The 22,652-nt window shown below is 61.4% G+C and overlaps 1 protein-coding gene across 6 annotated transcripts in view; it reads right to left on the reverse strand.

The window, feature by feature from the left end:
- Window positions 1-349: 349 nt before the first annotated feature.
- The window catches only part of ADGRL1 (adhesion G protein-coupled receptor L1), a 32,789-nt gene continuing 10,486 nt past the window's right edge, over window positions 350-22,652 (reverse strand). Inside the window, exons 2-24 of one of the 6 annotated variants that reach the window (XM_049788508.1) lie at window positions 22,070-22,225; window positions 18,223-18,439; window positions 17,967-18,076; window positions 14,881-14,895; window positions 10,839-11,642; window positions 9,788-10,102; window positions 9,324-9,427; window positions 8,951-9,136; window positions 8,578-8,616; window positions 8,295-8,478; window positions 8,065-8,187; window positions 7,139-7,353; window positions 6,849-7,019; window positions 6,273-6,482; window positions 5,734-5,954; window positions 5,565-5,631; window positions 5,195-5,286; window positions 4,597-4,765; window positions 3,241-3,369; window positions 3,066-3,162; window positions 2,720-2,848; window positions 2,600-2,617; window positions 350-1,987 (exon numbers count right to left, since the gene is read on the reverse strand). In XM_049788508.1, coding sequence (XP_049644465.1) covers window positions 1,218-1,987; window positions 2,600-2,617; window positions 2,720-2,848; window positions 3,066-3,162; window positions 3,241-3,369; window positions 4,597-4,765; window positions 5,195-5,286; window positions 5,565-5,631; window positions 5,734-5,954; window positions 6,273-6,482; window positions 6,849-7,019; window positions 7,139-7,353; window positions 8,065-8,187; window positions 8,295-8,478; window positions 8,578-8,616; window positions 8,951-9,136; window positions 9,324-9,427; window positions 9,788-10,102; window positions 10,839-11,642; window positions 14,881-14,895; window positions 17,967-18,076; window positions 18,223-18,439; window positions 22,070-22,139 — 4,455 coding nt within the window. In that variant the 5' untranslated portion in view covers window positions 22,140-22,225 and the 3' untranslated portion in view covers window positions 350-1,217. Of the gene's footprint in view, window positions 1,988-2,599; window positions 2,618-2,719; window positions 2,876-3,065; window positions 3,370-4,596; window positions 4,766-5,194; window positions 5,287-5,564; window positions 5,632-5,733; window positions 5,955-6,272; window positions 6,483-6,848; window positions 7,020-7,138; window positions 7,354-8,064; window positions 8,188-8,294; window positions 8,479-8,577; window positions 8,617-8,950; window positions 9,137-9,323; window positions 9,428-9,787; window positions 10,103-10,838; window positions 11,643-12,890; window positions 12,964-14,880; window positions 14,896-17,966; window positions 18,077-18,222; window positions 18,440-22,069; window positions 22,226-22,652 lie in introns of those variants that run through there. The other 5 variants (XM_049788506.1, XM_049788509.1, XM_049788507.1 and 2 more) reach the window with 5 other exon arrangements.

The raw sequence follows: 22,652 nt of genomic DNA on the forward strand, positions 1-22,652 counted from the left end.
GGGTGCCGCCCCACCCCGCCCCGGCCCGGCCCGCACGGTGGGGCGGGGAGCGGGAGCGGGGAGCCGGGCCCCGTCCTGGGGCAGGCAGTGAGGTACACGCCCCGGGCGGGCCCACGATGCCAGGGGGCGCCGCGGTGCCTGGGAGGAAGTCGGGGTGGCTTGCTTCTCGGTTTTTCTGTCTCTGGGTTTGTAAAAAGCTGCTCGGGCGACCGCCCACCCCGGCCGGGACGCTCGGAGTCGTCCTGGCGGCAGGCCAGGCGGAGGCGGCGCGCCCCGGGGGGCTGCACTGGCAGAGCCGAGCCGGGCCGGATTCTCCGGTGGCTTCAAGTGATGAGATTAATTCTCTTCTTTGTTGGTTTTTGTTTCTTTTTCTTTTTTTTTTTTTGTCCTTTTTGTGTTTTTTTTCTTTTCTTTTCCATGTCGTTGAAATATTTACAGCAATGGGAGAAGAGGAGGGTGGGGAGGAAGGAGGAGGGATAAAAGCCGCCCCCCCAAACCCGGGACAGAGATCCAAGCCCAGGACCCAAATCTGCACCCCCCCGGATAACAAGCCCACAAGATTGGGCACTGCCCAGTTATGGCCCCCCACGTAGGGGGGCCTGTGGGGGTTTGTGCTTTATCAGGGGTCGCCCCGAGGGAGGGAGGAAGGAGGGAGGGGTCACAGGGGTGCATGGAAGGGGGAGGACTACGAAGAGCAGCGGGGAGGAGCTTCGAGAAAGTTCCACCTGTGAATAACCAGCCTCCAGCCCACCCTAAAGACCCCAGGGGCGGGCCTTCACCGGGCAGAGGGTCCCCACCGGAGCCCCCCAAGTATTCAGGGAGCTGGGGAAGAGCCTGTCTGACCTCCTGCCCAGAAGCACAGACCCTGCGCTGGGACACCCCGAGCCCCATGCCTGGCTTTCCCGGAGCGGGGTGCACAGGGAGAGTTGGGGTGACCCACATCCATGGTCTCCTTCCTCATTCACTCCCTGGGGGGGCCTGGGGCGACCCCGACCCCCTCCCCAACAGCTGGTGTGAATGGTGGTCGTAAACCCTGTCTAAATCCTGCACCTGGGGCCGAGGGGCGCCCACACACCCACCCACCCGGCCTGGGCCCGGCCCGTGTGCACGGCGGGTGCGCGGTGCCCGGGCGCCCGGTCCGGTCCGTCTCCTGCATCCGCCAGAGCCCGGGGGTCCTCCCAGGCCTGGGGCCGGCCGCCCCTGGTCCTCGAGGTCCCTCAGAGGCTGGTGACCAGCTGCATCTGCCCGTCCCCGTCCGGCCCGGGCCCCTCGAGGCCGGGGGGTGCCAGGTAGCCCTCGTGGCTGGGCCGCCGCACCTGGTAGTATCCCTGGAGCGGGTTCCGGGCCACGAGCGCGGGTGGGCGCGACGTGTAGTAGATTTCGGGGGGCCCCGGGGGCGCGGGCGGGGGCGGGGGCAGGGCCTCGCTGGGCCCCTCGGGGCTGCTGTCCGGGTAGGAGGGCGAGTCCCGCAGGTTGGCGCCGCTGGCGTACAGGGACTCCCGGCCGGGCGGCGAGGACAGCGGGCGGCTGGTCACCTCCTCGGCGGTGCAGCTCTCCGACTCGTCCAGGTCGCTCTGGTACAGCACGGACTGGGCCCGGGGCAGCAGCAGCGGCTCCTCCAGCGCCTTGTAGAGCAGTTCGATCTCGGCGCGCTCGGCGCCCGGTGCTCCGGCCTCCTCCTCCACGCCGCCGCCGCCGCCTCCGCCGCTGCTGCCACCGCCACCGGGCACGGGCGGTCCAGGGGGCTCGGGCGGTGGCGGGGGCACCTTGGAGGCGCCGCCCGCCGCGCGCAGGTTATTGTGCACCAGCTCGGAGATGATCATCTTCTCGAAAGCGGCCGCGTCCGCCAGGTTCCGACCCCGCGGCGGCTCGGGGACCCCGTCCCCCGGGGGAAAGTCCCCGCTCCGCAAGGAGTAGCTGTTGTTGAAGTTGCCGTTCAGGGGCAACGTGTCCATCCCGCAGGCTTCCCGGCCGCCCACAGGGTGCTCTGTGGAGGGGATGGCAGCAGTGGGGTGGGGGGATCAGGGGCATGACCGGGAAGGGAGCACCGCTCGCGCCCTCCTCCCATTCTTGGGGCCCAGACCTGACCCTGGTCCCTTATAATCAGTATTTTTCTGCCACACCCAGTGATGCTCAGGGGTTGCCACTCCTGGCTCTGCGCACAGCAATCACTCCTGGCAGTGCTCAAGGGCCCCATGGGATCCCAGCTCGGCCTCCTACAAGGCAAATGCCCGCCCCGCTGTGCAATCACTCACCTTACCCCCGTTTCCAATTTTGGCCCAAATAAAGCCCCTTCTGGCCAGTCATGGTGGGCATGCCTGCCTGGGTAGTGGGGAATCTCATTATTGGTCTCCTGGGAGTGATAGCATAGCCGTACGGCCTTTGCTTTGCATACAGCCAACCCTGGAGGGACCCGGTTTGATTCCAGACATCCCATATGGTCCCCTAGCCTGCCAGGGGCGATTTCTGAGTGCAGAGCCAGGAGGAATCCCTGAGCACCGCTGGATGTGGCCCAAAAACCAACCAATCAATCAATTAATCAATAAAATTTAGAAAAAAAAAAAAAAGACTGGTCTCCTAAGGAGGAGCGCTCACTTACTGGGTTCCCGGTAGCTCCCTGGAAGCCAGGCAGGAAAGAAAAGAGAAAAAGGGAGTGAATCAGTCCCAGAGAAGGAGAAGGAGCGACCCGCCCTGTGGCCCCCCAAGAAGGCGCTCCTACCTGGGGAGTTGAAGACGGGGGGCGAGGAGGGGTTGAAGCCCACCGACTCAGCGATGAGGGTGTTGTAGGGGCTGGTGCCCCCGCGCGGGGGCAGCACCGGGTTGGTCAGCAGGTGGTTCCCCATGGTACCTGCCAGAAGCCGGGTCAGAGTTGCGCCTGGGGTGTGGGGCCAGGGGGTTGGGGTGTAGAGCCAGGGTGCAGGAAAGGAATTGGGGCAGGGCTAGGGCCCTGGGAGGTAGGGCTAGGGGAGGCTGGAGAAGTGCAGGGCAGGGCCAGGGGTGCAAGACGCAAGGCAAGGGTGCAGGGCAGGATGCAAGGGCGCAGGGCGCAGGACAGGGCCCCTCACCTCGGTTCAGGGTGGGGGTGCTGTTGATGTCCCCAGCCATGAAGGACGACTCCGTCTGTTTCCGCACCGTGTCGTTCCACATCCTTCGGATTCGGCTCTGCGGACGCGGCCCACACGTCAAGGGGGTGATGTCGTCAGACCCTCCGGGCCCCCACGCGCCCCTGGGGACCCGTACCTGGGTGCCCGTGTAGTAGCGCGTGTTGCTCCGCATGGCTGAGGTCTTGAGGGAGCCGTGCGCGCCCCCTGGCGGCGCGCGGATGCAGCAGTAGGAGTGTCGCAGGCACTTGCCGTACTCCTTGTGGACCTGAGGGCGCCGGGGAACGGGGGAGACGCGCGGCTGGGGCGGCCTCCGCCTCTGGACCCCCGCGGCCTCGGGCATCTGGCTAATTCCCATCTCCCCACTTCCTTTCTCCCTTCAATAGACCATCGCTTTTGGTTTTGGGGCCACACCCTGCGGTGCTCAGGGGTTCCCCGTTGGCTCTGTGCTCAGAAATCTCTCCCGGCAGGCTCGGGGACCACTATGGGATGCCGGGGACTGAACCCCGGTCCATCCTGGGTCGTTCAGGAGCAAGGCAAAACCCTACTGACCGCTGTGCTATCACTCCGGCCCTGCCCTCAGGAACTGATCCTGGCTCCTGGCGGTGTTTGAGGACTGAACCTAGATGGGCTGTGTGCAAGTCCCAAGGGTTGGCTGCAATACCCTCCCCCCACCAATTAGGGGATCAAAACCCAGGGCCTCACAGCATCCAGGTGCAGCATCCACGTCCGGTCACCCTGGCCTGAGGCAACTCTGGTTTGGGGGCCACACTCAAGCATTGCTTACAAAGACCATGTGGTGCTGTGGGGCCAGAGGATTGCTAGGGCTCCTGCGTGTGTGGCAGTTGCTGCCATTGAGTCATTTTCTCCACCCCCAAGATTATTTATTTACTTGTTTGTTTATTTTGGTTTTGGGGTCACACCCAGCAGCACTCAGGGGTTACTCCTGGCTCAATGCTCAGAAATCGCCTCTGGCAGGCACAGGAGACCATATGGGATGCCGGGATTCGAACCAATGACCTTCTGCATGAAAGGCAAACGCCTTACCTCCATGCTATCTTTCCGGCCCCACCAAGATTATTTTTTTGACCCCCAAGATTCTATAAAGATTTTAACACTGTTTACTCTGGAAAGAAAACCTGTCACCATGAAACTCTGTTACATGGAACAAAGAGGAGGAAAACAAATAGGAGAGAAATCCTCTCTACAGACACACAGACACAGAATGCAGGGGAGTGTCTCAGCTCCCTGAAGTGACCCACCCATGATGGGTATGGCCAAACATCCCATTTTCAGGGGCTAAAGAGCTAGCACAGCGGGGAGGGTGTTTGCCTTGAATGTAGCAGACCTTGGTTCAAATCCTGGCATCCCATAGTGATCCCCAAGCCTGCCAGGTGTGATTTATGAGCTTAGAGCTAGGAGTAATCCGAGTGTTGCTCAGCGTGACCCAAAAACTAACCCCCCAACAAGGCTTCCAGGCCCTTTTGCAGCTCACCTTCTTCTGCAGGGCGCAGTGAAAGACGAAGATGAAGACGCCCTGGAAGGCGTTGAAGGTGGTGAAGAGATAGGCCATGACCACCGACTCTTTATTAATAAACAGCAGCCCGAAAGCCCAGGTGAGACCCAGCAGAAAGAGCAGTGTGATGGCCCCCAGGGCCCAGGACCTGGGGGACAGGGAAGGGGACACAGCCATCATGGCCCATCCACACAGATGCCCGTCCCACTTGGAGAGGATGCTGAGATGGCAGGCAGTGGCATAAGGAGCTGGGCAGGGGTCAAGTGGGTGACTGACTAGTGGCCACCTCCTTTCTTTGTCACTGTATTTATTTTGGGGTGCCACACCTTGCAGTGTTTGCGAGTACAGCACTCCTGTGGAACTGGGAACCATTCCTGGGTCTCCCGCATGTGCTCCAGCTCCGTGGGTCACCTCCCAAGCCCACATACTTTTTGGAGGGTGAGTGATTAGAATTTCCACATTTTGCTTTTACTGTCTCTCTAAAATCCTTCAACGATTTTGCTTGTGTGTCCTGTGTGTTTTGGGTGATGGGAGTGCGAGGGACCACTAGGGAAGATTTCGTCAAGACGGGGCTCACTTAATGTTGTCCAGACGGCTGGAATCAGGCTTCAGCACAGAGGAGCTCCGAATCATCTTGTGCAGTGTGACCATGAGGAACACCAGGTTTACCTGGAGCCGGGAGAAGAACCAGAGCCTGCTGCAATCTGTCCCTCCCTCCGTCAGGGCCTTCTCTGCACCCTGGTGGGAGTTCCCCTCCAGAGCGGAAGAGTGTCCCCAAGAGTGACCAAGAGAGCTGTGGTACCACCTAGATGCGACAGCCCAGGCATCTCAGCACTTGGGTACCCCAGAGCCTGCTTGCTCCAGCTGTCAGAGCTGGAGGCTCTTGGGGTGTAGGATGATGATGCTCAGGGCAGAGATCACATCGCCTGGGTCCCACCCTGACTTACCACGATCACGAAGGAAACAGGCCCGATGAAGCTCCAGATGAAATAATTGTCCACTCGAAGCCAGCAGCTGCAAAGGAAGCGGAATGGGGGGGTAGAGGGAGTTCTGGGGGTGGAAATGGGTGTGAGGGGTGGGCTCGCACCCTCAGGCTGTGATGCGGAGGTCACTTACGCCTTCTCGGTGCCGTAGCTGCGGTAGTCGATGGCCGCGGCGATGCCCACCACCAGGGCGGGGAAGCAGTAGCCGCCCATATAGTAGTACTTGGTGCGTGAGTATTCGCTCTCGAACACCTCCACCAGCAGCAGGTAGAGGTGCACGCCCTCTAGGCAGAGCCACGAGAAGGCGGCCAGGAAGAAATAGTGCAGCAGCCCCGCAAAGATGGGGCAGGCGATCTGCAGAGGGGCAGATAGGGCAGTGAGGGGAGGGCTGGGATTGGGCCCACAGCTCCAGACCCCATCCCAGATCCCACCTGCTCCCATGGGTGCCTCGAGCCATCACCGCCTACTGGATCTTGTTCATTCCCACCATGAGATGCAGTTCGGCCAGGGGCGTGGCCATGACTCTAGACCCGCCCCCACTCCCACGAACGCCTCCTATTGGGCCTTGTTAATTCCCACCAGGAAGTGCAGCTCGGCCAGGGGCGTGGCCGTGGCTCTAGGCCCACACGCGCACGCGCACATGGCACCCGCAGGTGCACCACGGGCGCTCACCTCGTACTGGGTCTTGTCAATCCCCACCAGGAAGAGCAGCTCGGCCAGGAAGAGGTTGATGCAAAGGTTCTTGTGGATGGTGTTGCGGTCGGTCTGCAGCCCCCGCAGGAAGCAGAAGGTGGAGATGCAGATGGCCAGGCACACCAGGGAGATCACGATGCCCACCCACGTGATGACGGACAGCAGCAGCTCGTTCATGCGGCCCTGGTACTGCGGATGAGGTGGGGAAGAAAGAGGAGAAGAGAAGGGGGCACAATGAGTGAGAGCCATCTGCTGGGCTCGGGCCAGCCGGGCGGGCATCACGATCTATCACCACCCCACCTCCCAGCCCCTTGCAGGCAGGCGCAGCTCGCTCACTTCCTTCATGCTCCGGAAGCCTTTGGTGGAGAGATGCATGGCAAAGGAGACACAGGGGTAGGGGGCGTGGGAGGTGCTTTCTCCAGAGGCCCCAGCTGTGACCCCAGAGAAGCGCCCCCCCCACAGTCCTGTGACCAGGCGCTGGCCCCCGCCCCCGAGAGCAAGCGGCTCGCTAAGGTGCCATGCAAAGCCGGGCGGGCACGGTGGGTGGCAGCTTACGATCTCTCTATGCGCCATGAGCACGGCGAAGTTGGTGAGGTGGCTGCAGGCGCACGTGGTGTGCGTCTTATTGGACTCCACCAGGCGGCAGCCCTGTGTGGACCAGTAGCCTAGCATGGATCGCTCCGAGTAGTTCCAGAAGGAGCAGTTAGCATTGAAGTGGTTTTTCACCTGGGGGGTCAGGGGGAGGCAGGGGTTAGACCCCACAGCCAGAGAGATGGGATGGGGGAAAAGGCGGGAAAGGGACTCGGGCTCCAGTTCCCAGGCCCAGGGCCGCCTTCACGTTTCACCTCCAGGTGCGCCACAGTGAAGATGACGGGGTCCATGAGGAAGACGCGGCTGGACTCCTTGTTGATGGAGGCAGCAATGACTTGTGAGTTGACCACCAAGGAGGCGCCCCCGGAGCCGCTGGTGCCCGTTTCACCCGCCAGCTTCACCGTGGCGTTCTCCGTGGACAGAAAGAGGCCCAGGTTGTTGTAGAGGATAAACACAACCTTGACCACCCCTGCGGGGAAAGATGGGAGGCTCAAGCCTGACCCGTGCTCTTTAGCAGAACCTAGAGGTCCTTCCCCACTGAGTCCACCAGGCCAGGCAGCGGGGCCTGGACTAAGTCATGTAACACTCACTGCCATTTGCTGTGTGCTCTACAGTTCAAACAAGCCTCTGCCCGTCAAGCGGCCAGCCCTCCCATTCTCTGAGAGTGGGCCATATTTGCTCAGCAGCTGTCCAGAAGTCAATCCTGGGTTTGGGTGAACCCTTCTCAGAAAATGCCAATGCTAGAGTGAAATGAGGGCATTCCACTGGGGGGGGGGCACATCAGGCTTTGAACTCAGGAATCAACACTATAGGTCCATGTTCAGAGGACCCTATGGGATGTCAGGGATCAAACCAGGATTGGCTGTGTGCAAGGCAACTCCTGGAGTGCTCAGGGTATCATCTGGGGCTCCAGGGATCCAACTCAGGTCAGCTGCATGCAAGGCCAGCTCCTTATTCATTGCAATATCTCTCTAGCCCATTATAGGCTCCCCTAAGCAGTGTTCTGGGAGCTTGAGACCATTCCTGGGACCAGATAGGTCCTTACTCCCCTGGGACCCATGCTGCTGGGCTGGGGGGACTACCAGGATACTCTAGCCCCTACTTTTCTGAGACACTCCTGCCCTCTTAACGGCTGGAGGCGCCATGCAGGATGGTCCAGCAGAGGGGGCCAGGCACTAACCGTTGCGGCTGTTCTGCTTGATGGTGTTGGCCGAGAGCTGGATGGAGTTCTCGCTCGGGTACTCCTGCGGGAACACCAGCTCTTGCACCTGACCCTCCGTGTTCAGCACCGTCACCTCCAGGACTGCGGGCGGCAGCGAGAGGGGAGCAGGTTGGGGTATGTCCAGATTCTGCCCCCACCCACCCACCCATCCCACCCCTGCCCCCTGCAGCACGGCGAGCCCCACCCACCCACGTTCTGCTTGGCGGCCAGGAAGCGGGCTGGTTCGCGCACGTTGTCGGCCAGCAGGAAGGCGCCCTCCTCCAGCACATCCAGCAGCATCGTGGCTGTGTGCACCTGCTCGGTGGCGTTCATGTCCTTCCAGGACTCGAGCGCCTCGGGCCGCAGCAGGTTATCTACTGTCTCCACCACCGCCTGGAGGGGCACGCAGGGCCCAGCACCTTGAGTGATCCCCCCAGTCTCAGAGGCCCCAGGGCTGCCCCCCAACACTACAACCCTCTGAAGATCTCTAACCTTGATATAGTCCTTGCAGGTTCTCTCCCGCTTGTGCATCTAGGGCAGAAGACAGACAAGAGGTCAGGCCTCAACCATCCCAGCTGGCTGTATTCCCATTGGCTGACACCAGGGTCCTGCTTATCAGCATATTCCACTCCGGGGAGGCGTGGCCTACTTGACATAACCCAGCCTGTGGGGGCGTGGCCTACCCACCAACCAATCACAGCCTTGCAGGGGCGGGGCCTCTCACTGGCCTATTTCCATGCAGGGGCGGGACCTTTCCACCCATCTTTACCAGCCAATCACAGTATTGCAGAGGCGGGACCTATCTATCTTCCTATCCCAGGCTCGCAGGGGCGGGGCATCCACAGGACCCGCCCCCAGCACGCACCTTGTTGTAGTTCTTGCCCGCCGACTCGCGCTCGATGGGGCGCAGGGCCTGCAGCTGCGCATCCAGGATGTCCAGCAGCTGCTCCATGAGCTTCACGGAAGACGACACATCCCCAGCGTAGATGGAGCCCCGGGTGTGGCGGGCCAGCTCGCTGGCGATGTTGGCCGCGTTCTCCCCGCTCTTGATCTGCGGGAGGAGGCCCCCCATCCCGCTAGTAGTTCCGCCGTGCAAAACGAGGCACCCCCGTCCCTCTTCCCCTTCCCACTCACTGGATGCCCCTTCTCCCTGTGTCCCCCTTCCATGCGCCAAAAGAAGGAGCTTGCAGTTTGGCACCCCCAAGCCTTTGTTCGGGGGAGAGGGCGATCCCTGGTACCTTCTGGGCCACCTGGTTGACCCAGGGGGAGGTGCAGTTGCTGAGGTCGGGGCCCCGAGGGTTCCAGAGCCCCAAGGCCGGCAGACACTGGAAGGAGGCAATCCCTGCAGGGACAGACGGACAGACCAGAGACGGGCGACAGGGAAGGGCAGACAGAGCAGGCAACACAGAGGGGCAGATAGCCAGAAGGTCAGAGCGGCAGGTGACTCATACATAAGAGCTCCCCCAAACCCTCAACTTTGCTACCTCAAGTAGCAAAGTCTAGAAAGCCCTTTTGCAGTCTCAAGACTCTGCCCCGCCTGACACAAGCCGCTGATCCTGGGCCCCCTGCAGGCTTCACCCAGAGTTAGTGCCTTTAGAGACGAGCCACCCACCCCACTTACACTGACCTTGCACACTTGGGCATGGCCCTTCCTAGATCCCACCAGCAGGGCCGCCCTCCTCCTGCATGAACCCCAACTTACCTCGTGTGCCCTTGGGACAGGGCCGCTCCACCAACATGCCCTGCTGAGTGGCAGGCCACTGCACCCGCCGCACCTCTCGCGGTTCGCAGAAGAGCTCGGGGGACACGTGGAGGTTGGGGGCGGGGGGCCGCCGCGTACTGGGCACCGGGGCGGTGGCCGGTGGCAGCTCAGGTCCCAGCTGGTTGATGGCGCCCACCGGATGCGTGGTGAGCGGCGCCCGGCGGAGCGGGGTGGTGGCTGCCGGCGAGGCGGTGCTGGTGAGGGGCGTGGGTCGGGCCGTGGTGGTCGTGCTGAGCGGTGGGGACGTGGCCGGGCCTGCGAAGGAAGACAGGAAGGGGCCCCGAGTGAGGGTCAACCCTGGGGTAAAGTCTCCCTGCCCAGCCCAGATCCCCTGGATCCCTACTGTAAAAACACTATGCAAGTAAGAAGTGACTCAATCTCTCTATTCCTATTTTCCTTTGAGATTCCTGATTGGGTTAAAAGGAGTAATATTGGGCCCCCACTGCAGAATACCGACTTTACAGATAATGCGTGCCCACCAGTTTTGGTGACCGCACATGCTCTGGTAGAGAACGGGCAGAACCTGAGGGTGGTTCCAAACACCCCAGAGGGTCTGGGGAGATAAAGGTCCAGAGCAAGCCTGACCCTGAGTTCAATCCCAAGCATCAGGCAAAGTGACCTGAATATCAGAAATGCATGGCTCAGGGAGAACCCAACTGCCATGTCCGCCCCATTGGGTGAAGAGAAGGGCTGGTAGCTGTATGGGGCAAAAATGAGACAGACTCAAATAAATACATGAAATTAAAATGGGGGCCCATACAATAGTATAGAGAGAGGGCTTTTGCCTTCTAAAACCCTTCTGGAGCTCCACAGTGCCCCACCCCTCTTGCTCCCCAAGAAATCTGGAGGTTGGGGCCTGATCAATAGCTCAGAGGGTGTTTGCCTTGCACGTGGCCGGCCGGGGTTCGATCCCGGGCACCCCGCAGGGTTCCCCCAAGAGCCTGCCAGGAGCAACGCGAGTGGGGAAGGCGCTGGCTTTGGGGGCGCTCACCGGCGCTGGGGTCGGGCGGCCCGAACTCCAGGCCGTAGCGCACCACGAAGTAGTTGTTCCACACGTAGAGCTGGTTGTCGCGGGGGTTGTAGTCGACGGAGGACACGAACTGGTAGGGGTTGGGGAAGGCCAGGCCCACGGGCTCCTCGCGGTTGGCGTTGGTGTTGAAGGCGTAGTCCACGCGGTTGCCGGCCGCCTCGCTGTCGTCATCCACGTAGACGCTGCGCAACACGTAGAGGACCCCGCACACCATGAAGGCGTTGGAGGCCGAGCGCTTGTCGTAGCCCGTCTCCCAGGTGCCCTCGAAGCGCAGCGTGTAGGGGTTCAGCTGGCTCACCACCAGCCGCCCGTTGTTGCCCTCGGTGGCGTAGAGCACCCACAGCCCGTTCTCGTCCACGGCCAGGTCGATGTCCGTCTTGCCGCCCCAGCGGTAGGGCGACGTGTCGTGGTAGTTGGCCGTGTTGATGACCGTCTCCCCGCTCTTGATGCGGGTGCGCAGGTCGTACTTGACGATGTTGCGGGTGCGCTCCTTGTTGTAGAACACGGCGCCGTCGTAGACCACGAAGCCCGTGCCGTCCACACGCGGTTTGGGCAGCCGGTACGTGGTGGTGTGGCGCGCGGCCACGTAGTCCTCCCACGACGCGTACTCGGTGAGCGTGTCGGTGCGGTAGGGCACCCAGGGCATCACGTAGATGCGGTCGCCGGCCTGCAGCGGGTCTTTGCACCACGCGCCCGACTGGTGCTCCGACTCGTGCGTGGACGTGGGCTCCAGCACCTTCTGCAGGGTCCCCGGGCACACGAAGACTGGACGGAGGCGGAGGGGAGCGGGGAGGGCGGGGAGGAAAGGGGCGATGGACGGAGGTCGGGGGGTGGTTGTGGGGTGCAGGGAGGGGAGGGCAGGGGACAGGAGGGAAGGGGGAGAGAGAGGCAAGTCGGTCACGCAGTCCGGGGTTCCAGCCAGGCCGTACCCCCTCCTGCCGCTGCAGTCATGGTTCCTTGGTAAGGCTGGTGATGTGGAAGGGGGTTTGCGGGCTGGGACCCCCGCCCCGCCCAGCTGCCCCCTCTCCCTGGTGGTGGTGGTGGTGGTGGTGGGAATGAATCAATCCTGGAGGCCGTGAAGAGCAGGGTTAGTGGAGGGGTGAGGGGATGGTTTGGGGGGGACCCTGGCTTTCCTCCCCTGGCTGCTGGAGACCCCACAGGCTGGAGATCCGGGTTTTCTTTTACTTTTATAAAATATCTGTATTTTGGTTATTTATTTTTTGGTCCCCTATGGGCCAGACTGGGCCCTCCTGGAGGATGGGAGGCGGACGCGGTCGCGCGCTCCCCCTAGTGGCCCTCTGTGCTCAATGCAGGCGCGGGGCGGGCTGCGTCCGCGTCTCCGCCCGCTATTGGAGGAGCCTGGTGGGCGGGGCCGCACTCCACCAATCACAGCGGGACAAAAGTCCTGGCTAGCTACTTTAGACATTTAAAACGCCACTTTCTTCCTCCTGCGAAGATGCCAAGGTCAAGGGAGGCTCGCTGCCCGGGTGCCCCCCCACCCAATCGGTTAGCCGAGCAGGAGGAAGCGTGTTCTGGGGAGGGGGCAGACCAGGGGAGGGGTGCCCAGCTCCCCCCAACACCCCACCCCACCTCCCCAGCCCGCCCCCAGCCGGCAGGGTCTCTGGGGAGCCGGTTCAGCAGCTGACACTGATGGGCTTTGGCGGGGAAGCTCCCTGGAGTGGGCGAGGGGAGGAGAGCTGTGCGGAGGGGGAGAGAGACCGGGGTAGGGGTGAGGGTCTCGCGGGTCCGGCATCCGAAGGGGAGGCGCGCTGGAGGTCACCTGGGGAGAAAGGGTTAAGGCGCCGCCTGGCAGAGGAGAAAGGGGGTGAGCAGGAGAGTTCACTCCGAGGCCGGGGTGGGTGGGGGGCGTCCCCCGGCTCCCGCGGGGGACCTGTCCCAGGTCCAGCTCAAGAGTGGGGGCAAGGGAGGGAACCAGGTGTTAGGATGACGCCCCTGCCCGCCCCAAGCCAGGCGCCCCCGCCCGCCACCTCCCCTGCCCCGACCCCGATTTACCTGCGACCATCCCCGGCTCGGGAGGAGACCAAGGCAGCGCTGATGTCAGAAAGGTGGGGGGCCCCGCCCCACCCCCCCATTCCCTGAAAAGGAGGAAAACCTGGACTGCATCTCGTTGGCCGAGCTGGCCTGAGCCCCCAAGAGCCCCCTCGCGTCCCAAGGCCGCCTGCTGCCCCCGAGGGTGGGGAGGGGCGGTCTGGACTCAGGGCCTCACTCCCCCTCCTTCCAGGACGCTGAGGGATCCCCCCACCCCGGGAATGGATTGCATGAATCTTAGCTCCTGCCCAGTCTAGCAATGAAGCAGAACCCCTGGGAGAGCTGGGATGTGAGAACAGGGGCCAGCCCCTCACCCCAGGCCTTCTTCCTTAGCAGATCTTATATAGGGATACGGGGCACACAGACCTCCCTCTGGACAGGTCTGGTTTCCCCAGGGGGAACTGGAGGGCAGATCCTGACTCCGGGTGGGTGGGGAGCCAAGCGTCCCCAGAATCCAAGACTGCACCCCATTATCCAAAAAGGGGCCCCAGACGCGTCTCTGGGGGTGGAAGGAAGGGGGACAGCTCTAAGCCTGACCTGGGCGGAGGGGCGTGCAGGAGGAAGCAGTGTAGGTTAGAGGTGACCCCAGGGGGCCAGGGGGAGAAGAGGAAGAGTCAGCCTGGGCCTGGACTGAAGCCAGCCCGCCCCCCCTGCCCCCCTCTAGCACCAAGCTCCCCGACACCTCCTCTTCTCTCTCTCCTGCACCCCCACCCCCCCTGCAGAGAAAAGATGAAGCTGCGGAGTCCGACACCAGCTGGCCTGCAAGAAGAGTGGAGCCGGGTGGGAGAGGGGGGAGACAGGGTGCGGGAGAGGCCCCTCCGACGTGGGCGAGGGGCAGAGGAGGGGAGCAGCTGGGAGGGACCCCCCACCTCCCAGCCTGGAGGCGCCCCGCGGACCACCGTAATTTCCAGGCAGAAGCCTTGAGGATGTGCATCTCCGTGCAAACTTGCAGAGGGGAGAGAGAGAGAGAGAGAGACTCTCTTTCCAGCAGCCCCCCAAAAAACTGTTGCGGCTGCTCCAGCATCCAAAACAGGCCACGGCCCCGTTGCGGGGCCTGGCAGGCGGGAAATTACGGTGCTCCGGGAAGGGAGCCCCCCAACCAGCCTCGACCTCCCCGCGCCCCTCTCCCGGTGCTCGGACCAGACAGCCCGGAAGAAACCTTGACTGCAGCTTTGCAAGTGGCCCCGGCCCCGCCCCGCGCGCGCCCGGCCCCGCCCGCCACCAGGCCCCGCCCCGCCCGGAAGCCCCGCCCACAACCCAGCCCCGCCCCTCCCTCGGGGCGGGGCCCAGCTGGTTCGACTGTTAAGGGGTGCGTGGGGGGTGCGGGGAGGGGCGGGGCCGGTTGCTCCGTGCTCCAAACAGCTCTGGGCCTTGGAATCGCCAAGCCAGGAGGAACCCCAGAGGCGGGCAATCTGCTCCCCAAAATGAAAACCCAGGTGCCCCCGCCTCCCAGCAGACACTCAGTTACAAAAGTTGGGGTGTGGGGAAGAAGGAGAGAGAGAGAGAAGGAGGAGGAGAGAGAGAGAGAGAGAGAGAGAGAGAAAGAGAGCTCGTCCCACCCTAGGTCTCCTTCACCCCCTCCCCGTTGGGAGCCAGGGGGCCACCCCTACCTCCCGGCCGCCCCCTGATGCTTTTACGCTGTCCTGAGGGAGGCAAAAGGAGGGTGAGAAGGCAGAGGGGACCCCGAAAAGGGTCAGGGAGGGAGGGATAAGGGGGACAAGAAGAGAGGGATGGGGAGACGGAGGAAAAAGAGGAAAGGGATAGAAGGTGGGGAGAAGGGGAGAGAGAGAGATAGACAGAGTGACAGGAAGTGGGGAGCCGGGGGTCACCGGGAGGAGAGAGGCTGAAAGGGGTAAGGGGAGGTCCTGCCCGCCCAGAGGGATCCAGGGCGTCTTGGGGCGCCCCAGCGGAACGAAGTGCGGTTAGGGATCAGCGTTGGGAACAGCCTTTTTACCTTTCTGCTCCACTTCTACTTTAAGCGTCGGAAGAGAGAGAGAGAAAAACAAATTGAACAAAAAAAAGTGCAAGAAAAAAAGAAAAAAAAAAACAAAAAACAAAAAAAAAGAGATTAAATCGCTTTCGTTTCCTTTCTGGCAACACGCCCCCTTTTTCAATTTTTTGCCTTTCCTTCCTTCCTCCTGGCTCCCCAAACCCGAAACGCAGTCCCACCACCCCCAAATGCCTTCGTCTGAAAGGGGGGTTGCAGGGAGACAGAGACCCAGAGAAACAGAAGGTGGGGCTACGGGGGGGTACGGGGGAGAACAGGCGGGTGAGGAAACCTATGGACAGGGGGGCACCCTCAGTGCTGAGGGTGGCACCTGGGGTTGGGGGGATTCCGCCAGCTGGGAGGCAGGCACTGAGGGGCTCAGAGAGCAAATTCCGCTTCACCCCCGGACTGCACCCAGTGGGACTCCCCGCCAGACCCAGAAGCTGCAGACAAGGGTGAGGGATGGGGGGAGCACATGACAGACAGGCCTGCCGTGGGCCTCATAGTGGGCATGGGAACAGGCTTGGGGGAGACCAGGGCAGAGGCCGGGATGGGGGTACGCACAGATGGGACAGCAGGTGGGGGGCACGGACACCCTCCCTTGCTCCCCCCAGGGCAGACTGGAAGTGCAGAATCAGCCCAGCACCCCAGGGCCCGGGAGCATGGCAGGTGGGCACCCTGTGTGACCTGTGACCTTTGACCCTGACCTTGAGCAGGACCGAGTTCTGGGTGTTGGCACCTGGGGGAGGAAGGGGTGCGGTTAGACTGCCTGGCTGCAAGACAAATCCAGCATTAGTGGGGCCTGCGGGGTGCAGGGGGTCTCCCCCGAGCCCTCTCCCCAACCAAACCAGTGCTGGGTCACCCCAGCTTCCGGCCCTGCAACCCTCTCCCCTGGCGGATCAGCAGGGGATCCTCCAGCATCTGGGGGCCTCATCCCAGGCCCAGCACTCAGGAGGTGCTCAGAGATCCTTGGGGGACTGCTGGGGGTGCCTGGAATCACATTGGTTATTTTTGTTTTGTATTTTTAGGCCATACGTGGCAGCGCTCAGGGGTTGCTCCTATCTCTATGCTCAAAAATTACTCCAGGCACGCTCAGCTTGGGGGATACTACAGGATGCTGAGGATTGAACCCGGGTCAGCCACATGCAAGGGAAAAGCTCTCCCCACTGCATTTTTGCTCTGGCCCTGGACACACTCTTTCCTGCCTGTCAGTGCTGGGTTCAGGCTCCCTGAACCCCTCGGCTGGGGGCTGTTCCCTAAGCCCTATGGCCTTAGGCTGGTCACAACTGACTTGGCCTCTGTCTGAGATGTCTTTAAGCCCCTGTTGTCTTTTTCCCACTTATTTTTGGGGGAGTCAGGTGCCCTCACTCCAGCAACACTGACAGAGGTGAGGTGGGGCTGTGGTTTAAACGATGGGTCCTTAGGATGCAACCCTGGGATGTAGCAGGGGACACACCAGGCCTCCAATTTCTAGATTACCCACCACCACCTTCATGGCAGTGTCTCAGTAACCTGTGAGTATCCCAGTGTGACGGGGAAACTGAGGCTGAGAGAGATCATAATGGCGCTTGGTGGGGGCAGACGTAGGCTTAGCGGGCTTGGGGATATCCCCAGGACTGAGCACCTCCTGAATCAGGCTCTGGGCTGGTTACTGTTCACATTCCTGGCCAGGGGGAGGCTCCTGGAGCCCCCCATCCCTCTCCCCACTGAACTGAACCTCCTCTTCTACCCTCCTTCCCCACTGCCCCAGCCCAGTGTCCCAGTGCTGTGGGGGCAGCTTCAAGAATCCATGGGCGGCAGCTGAAAGGAAATGGGGTGAGTGGAAAGAAGGTTACAGGAACCATGAATACGGCTGTCTCCGGGTGGCTGTGGGAGCACCTGAGAGGAGGAATCAAAGGTTGTGGGTGTGGGGTCGGGAAGGCTGGGTGGGAGGGGAGAGGTGGGCGAGTCACGGGCCCCCTGCTGCCCCCACCCCTTTCTCCCACCAAGTCAGACACCCTGTGGCCTTGCTCCCCACCCACTTCCAAGAGGTCTTGGCCTCCATGTTAGCTACAGGAAGCTGGGAGTGGACAGGGGGAGGGAACGGATGAATGATGGGGAGGAGGGAGGCAAGAGTGGGTCCAGGAAGGAGGTGATGAGTGGGGTGCTGAGGAGGAGAAACCCTGTCTTTGTCTGCTCCCTTGGAGTGGACCCTGCCTCCGCAGGTCACAATCTTCAGTCTTACTGGGGCCATGGTTCAATATGGCGGCACTTCCTCTGCAGACAGGAAGTGCGGCCCAAGCAAGGGCAAAGCACCCAAAAGGAAGGAATGCATGGGAGCCGTCTTCCTCTTCACCAGACCTGCCACCAGGCCTGGGAGGGGACCTGTCTCTATGACTCTACAGATCAGCTGGCTGGGAGGAAGAGAGTGGAGTGCAAGAGGGAGGAGAGGAGAGGAGAGGAGAGGAGAGGAGATATTGGCAAGGGCAGTGAGGTCAGGGCAGAGGGGGCGTCAGTGCCATGGAGGCAGGGCTGAGTAGAGGGGTCGGGTCTGGAAGAGGTGCACTGTAGAGGAGGGCTTTGATGGCTCGGGGAAGGTGTGTGCTTGGTAGGAGAGAAGAGGGCTGGAGCACGTGCCTGAGCCCAACTCCAACCCTATGAGTGCATGTCTGACTGAATACCTGCTGTACCTGCATGCATGAGAACCTATGTTGGTGTGTGTCTACATGTGCACGCTTACTTGGACGCCAGTGTTGCATTCGTGGGTTGCATACGTGCCTGGGTGGTACCTGCCATGAGTACCTGTTTTGAGGACGATCATGAGTACCTGCACAGGTGGGTACCTTCAAGTGTGAAGACCTGAGCCTGGGTACCTCCATGCAAGGGGACCTGCGTTGGGAGTGTGAGTACCTGTTTGTGTGGGTACCGGTGTGCAGAGGTTGAGTATCTTTGGGCGTGCGTCCCTGCGTGTGTGGGGACCTGGTGCCTGGGCGCCTACGCAGCTCAAGGTGTCTCCTCCTCTGCGCTCGGTGGGGAGGGAAGGGCCCGCGCACCCGAGGAACAAGCGGACTCACTGTAGGGGACACAGTCGTACTGCACCTCCAGGTACTTGTAGGTCCCGGGACAGGGATCGGGAAAGGCGTCCGAGCCGGCGACCACCACGCACTGGGTGCGGTTGTTGCACCTGCAGAGCGGGACGTGGGGAGTGAATACCCTGGGCGTAATGGGGAGGAGAGGGACGGGCACCACCCGCCAGGAGGTGCTGCCGATGCTGAGACCCAGCCCAGGGCTGCTTTGCCCGTCCACACCACTCCACCCTGCCCCTCGCACCTCTGGGACATGATCTTGAAGGCGTCGGGAAGGTAGCACTGCACGTTCTCCATCTGGAAGGGGTCCGCGTCACAGATCTTGTCATCCGTGCGTCCGTAGTTGGCGTTCTCCACCATGATGACGTCGCTGCCCGGGCACCGCAGCTCGATGGGGTACCCCTCGCATGCCAGCTCCCGGCGCATCAGCCCGAAAGGGAGCCCGGCCCGGCTCAGGCCCGCTGCAGGGAAGGGCCAAAGCTCAGGGGCGGAGCCAGCAGCCGGGGGTCGTGGCCAGGGCAGCACCCAGAAGCAAGTGGGCCAGTGTTCAGGGGGTGGGAGACAGAAGGAGGGGCCACTCTCAAAGTGGGAGGGCCACACCAAGGACGTGGAGCCAGTATTCATGGGGGACATCACTTGGGGTAGGCGGGGGCAGAGGCCAAGAGGTGGGGCCAGTGCAGAAGGGAGGGACAGCTCTCAAGAGTGGGCAGGGCCACACTCAGGAGGTGGGGCCAGTGACTTAAAATTAGGGCCACACTCAGTAGATGGAGCCAGTCCCCGGGGGCGGGGAATCATCCAGTGGGCAGAGCCAGTCAGAGTGGGCGGGTCAATACTCAGGAGGTGAGGCCAGTGACTTAAAGGCGGGTCCACACTCACAGTGGACAGAACCAGCACTTACTGGGGTCGGGAATCATGCACAGGGAGGTCACGTGTGGGACTCTGGAGTGTCCTGCCTGATTCCACCTTCTGTTTTTCCTAGTTCAGTATTTCCCAAAAGGCAAGTACAGGCCACAGGGTTACCGGAGTGGGGGGCAGGGAGTCAAGTGGGGGAGCAGAAGCAACTCTGGGGCAACTGGGAGTGTAAGGAGTGCAGAGCTGCAGCTGGAGGTGGTGATGGCCAATGATGCCTGAGCCCCTGTAATTCCATCTCTGCTGCTTCTAAGGAACAAATTTCTTTTTTTTTTTTTTTTTTTTTTTTTGGTTTTTGGGCCACACCCGGCGGTGCTCAGGGGTTACTCCTGGCTATCTGCTCAGAAATAGCTCCTGGCAGGCACAGGGGACCATATGGGACACCGGGATTCAAACCAACCACCTTTGGTCCTGGATAGGCTGCTTGCAAGGCAAACACCGCTGTGCTATCTCTCCGGGCCCAGGAACAAATTTCTAAGGGAGGTGAAGTGTTCTCCCTAATAAGGCAGATCTACAAGAATGTTGGGGACCCTCTGAGCTAATCTGGGGAGCCAAGGCTGGAGGGAGCTTTGTATAATGAAGCCACAGCCCTGACACACCACCACAGCACCTTGACTAGAGGGCATTTCCCCCCTTTTTATGCATTCTGGGATAAAACACACAGTCATCAGAGTGCAAAACAAGGCGAATGAGCTGTGGCCTAGGCTGGAACATCCAGAGGGATTTCTTAGGGAGCGAGGTTCTTTTTTGGAGGGAGGGGACCCTGGCAGTGCACAGGACTGACTCCTAGCTCTGCGCTCAGGAATCCCTCCCGGGGATATTAGGGCCCCTATGGGATGCTAATGATCTAACCTGGGTGGGCCGTGTGCAAGGCAACCGCCCTCCCCGCAGTGCTATGGCTCCGGCCTCACTTGGGGAAGGTTTGAGGTGATTTAGAGGCTACTCCGGCCTTTGTACTTGGGGGCCACTCCCAACAGTGCTCAGAAAACCATGAGGGGCCCGAGATCTGGGTGTAAGATTTCATTCTGGATCTGGTGGCTGCGATAAACTGGGGGTGTCGCTGAGCTTTCAGATTCAGGGCACTAGTTAGTCTGAGAGTCTGCAGCTTTGCAGGGCCCGGGGAAGACATGATGGCCTCCAGCAGGGGCCTGGGGCGGGCCAGGTCGTGTGACCATGACCTGTGGTCCCATAGGATTTGGACTTCCCCAGGCCCCATCACCCATCATCACAACCATGAGTTTGTGACCTCTAGTCCTGAGGCAGAGGCCACATGCTATCTTTTGAAATATTCTGGAATGTTCTAGAATATTCTGGAAGGGAAAGCTGAACATAGCAAGGGCCCAACGGGGTGAGGCTGAACTTGGGAGTCACTGTGCTAAGGGCAGAACAAACCCAGGAGATGCACTTCCACGCTGCACCGAACAGACGGGCTCTAGCTGCCAATGCAGCGGCAGGATTGGTGCGAACAATTTCTCCTGTTTCTTCATTCTGTTTTTGTTTGGGGGCCATACTCAGCGGCACTCAGGGCATACTCCTGGCTTTGTGCTCAGGACCCACAGGAGATGCCAGGGATCGAACCCGGGTTGGCCAGGTGCAAGGCAACTGCCCTCCCTCACTGTCTTTCACTCCACTATCACTCCAGCCTGTTTCTTTTTTTTTTTTTTTTTTTTGAGGTTTGGGGCCTCATATTATCAAGAGGGATGAACCCCGACATTCCACACATAGCCTGTGCTCCAGCCGACCCTCCTGGACCCTCTCGATCCCTGGCCCTGTTTCTGCACTTCCCAGGAGGGCCGAGGGATGGAATCCAGGACGCTCCATGCTGAACCTCCTCCCTGGGTGGACCAGTGGGGTTCAGAGTCCAGAATGATGGGACAGCAGGGAGGACCCTTGCTTTGCTCACAGCAAGCCCAGATTCAATCCCTGGCATCTAATCACACTGCCAGGAGCGCCTCCCAAACCAAAACAAACCAAACCGAAAAACACCCACGCCCAGCTCAGGGGCTAGAGAGAACCAAGCTGGGGTAAAGGCACTGGCCTTACAGCTGATCCAGTTCTATCCTGAACTCACACAGGGTCCCTGGAGCACCTCCAGATGTGGTCCAACCTCCTTGTATTCCCTCAAAAAAAAAAAAAAAAAACAGCCTCCCAGGTACCTGCCTCCCCACAGCACCCTGGCGGCCCTCCCCTTCCCTAGAGGATGAGCAGCTAACTCCTGGCAGTCAGTGGGGCACCCAGCTGGGCTGGAGACACCCAAATGTATGGCCTGGGGGGGGGAGCTCTGGTCAGGGGGTACCCGGGGGGGGGGCTGTCACATGGACTGGGTGACTGTCCTGGCCTGCCAGCTGCCACCCAGCCAGTCCCTCCCGTGCCAGCTGGGTACTGGGGGGAGGGCGGCCCACAAGGAGGACACCAAGGAGGCCCCTTGGGGTTTTTTGGGGTGAGCCGAGTCCCACTTGGGGGAGAGCTTGACATGTGTTCTTCCAGCACCATCTGCTTCCAGGGCTAATTTTAGTCCTGGCGGGCCGGCAGCGAGGCGGGAGAGGGACGGGGGCTGCTGAGATGTGTCTGGGGGGTGAAGGCGGCCCCCCTCCCTGGCCCAGCTGGGACCCCACCAGGGCAGAAAAGGTGGGTGCTGCATTTGCCGGACTGTCTCCCTTGTTGGGGGGGGGTTCAGGGGCTGCTACCAAAGCGGCTTTCTGGGAGGAACTTTGGCAGAATGGGGGTGCAGGGTCCCCCGAGATTAACAAAATGGGTTAAAGCAGCTCTTCTGCCAGGGGTCACTGAGTCAGGCAGGCGAGGTCCCGGGGCTCAGGGTGATTAGCTAGTTTCTTTTTTTTTTTTTATTGTTTTGGGGCCACACTTGGATGTGCTCAGGGGTTACTCCTGGCTCTGTGCTTAGGTATCATTCCTGGCAGTGTCCAGGGGGCCCTATGGGATGCCGGGGATCGAACCTGGGTCAGCTGCGTGCAAGGCAAAGACCCTCCCCGCTGCGCTCTCGGTCTGGCCCTGATCAACTGTTTTTAAATAAACGTCAGCGGATGCTTAAATTAAGACTTTGCCGCTGCCGGAGATAGAGACAGAGATAGAGACATTCACAGAGAGAGACACTCCCCAGGAAAGGAGGTCCCGACCCCAGGGGGCTCCAGATCTCGCCCCTCGTCCCCCCTCCCGGCTCCTACCTTGGGTGGCCGAGGTGACCAGCACGGCCGTGACACACAGGCTCCAAGTGGCAGCTGCCAGGCGGGCCATGGTGGCTGCCGGGGGGGCTCTCAGAGGCGGATGCGGGGGGCTGCTCGCCTCATCACCAGGAGGGCGCCGCGGCCTGGCCCACCAGCCTGGGGGAGGACAGGGGGACTGTGAGGGGTGCCCCGAGGGGGCCCCCACCCTCCAACATTTGTACCCCCTAAAAGCACCACCGCCCTCCACGACTTGGGGTGTTGGCTCTCCCAGTCGCCTCTGCCACCCGGGCACCATGAGTGTGCCCAGCCGAGGTGGCTGACGCTGGTACCCCAAGTGGGAGACCCAGGCACCCGGAATCTGGGTCCTCCCGCCCCTCCCTGCCCCACAGCCCCCCACTTCCTGCCTGCGCACTCTGGCAAGTTAATTAGAATCTAGCTGGCTGGCGCCACGCGGGGCCCAGGGACCACTGGAACCCTCTTTCCCCTCCAGGGGACCCGCGGGGTTCGCTGGAGACAGACAGGCTGGCGGGTGTGGGGGTGCAGGCCCCCAGGGCCCTGCCAAGCTCCGCTCTGACCCCCTCAG

Source organism: Suncus etruscus, chromosome 15 (genome assembly GCF_024139225.1).
Source record: "Suncus etruscus isolate mSunEtr1 chromosome 15, mSunEtr1.pri.cur, whole genome shotgun sequence".
NCBI classification, from domain to species: Eukaryota; Metazoa; Chordata; class Mammalia; order Eulipotyphla; family Soricidae; genus Suncus; species Suncus etruscus.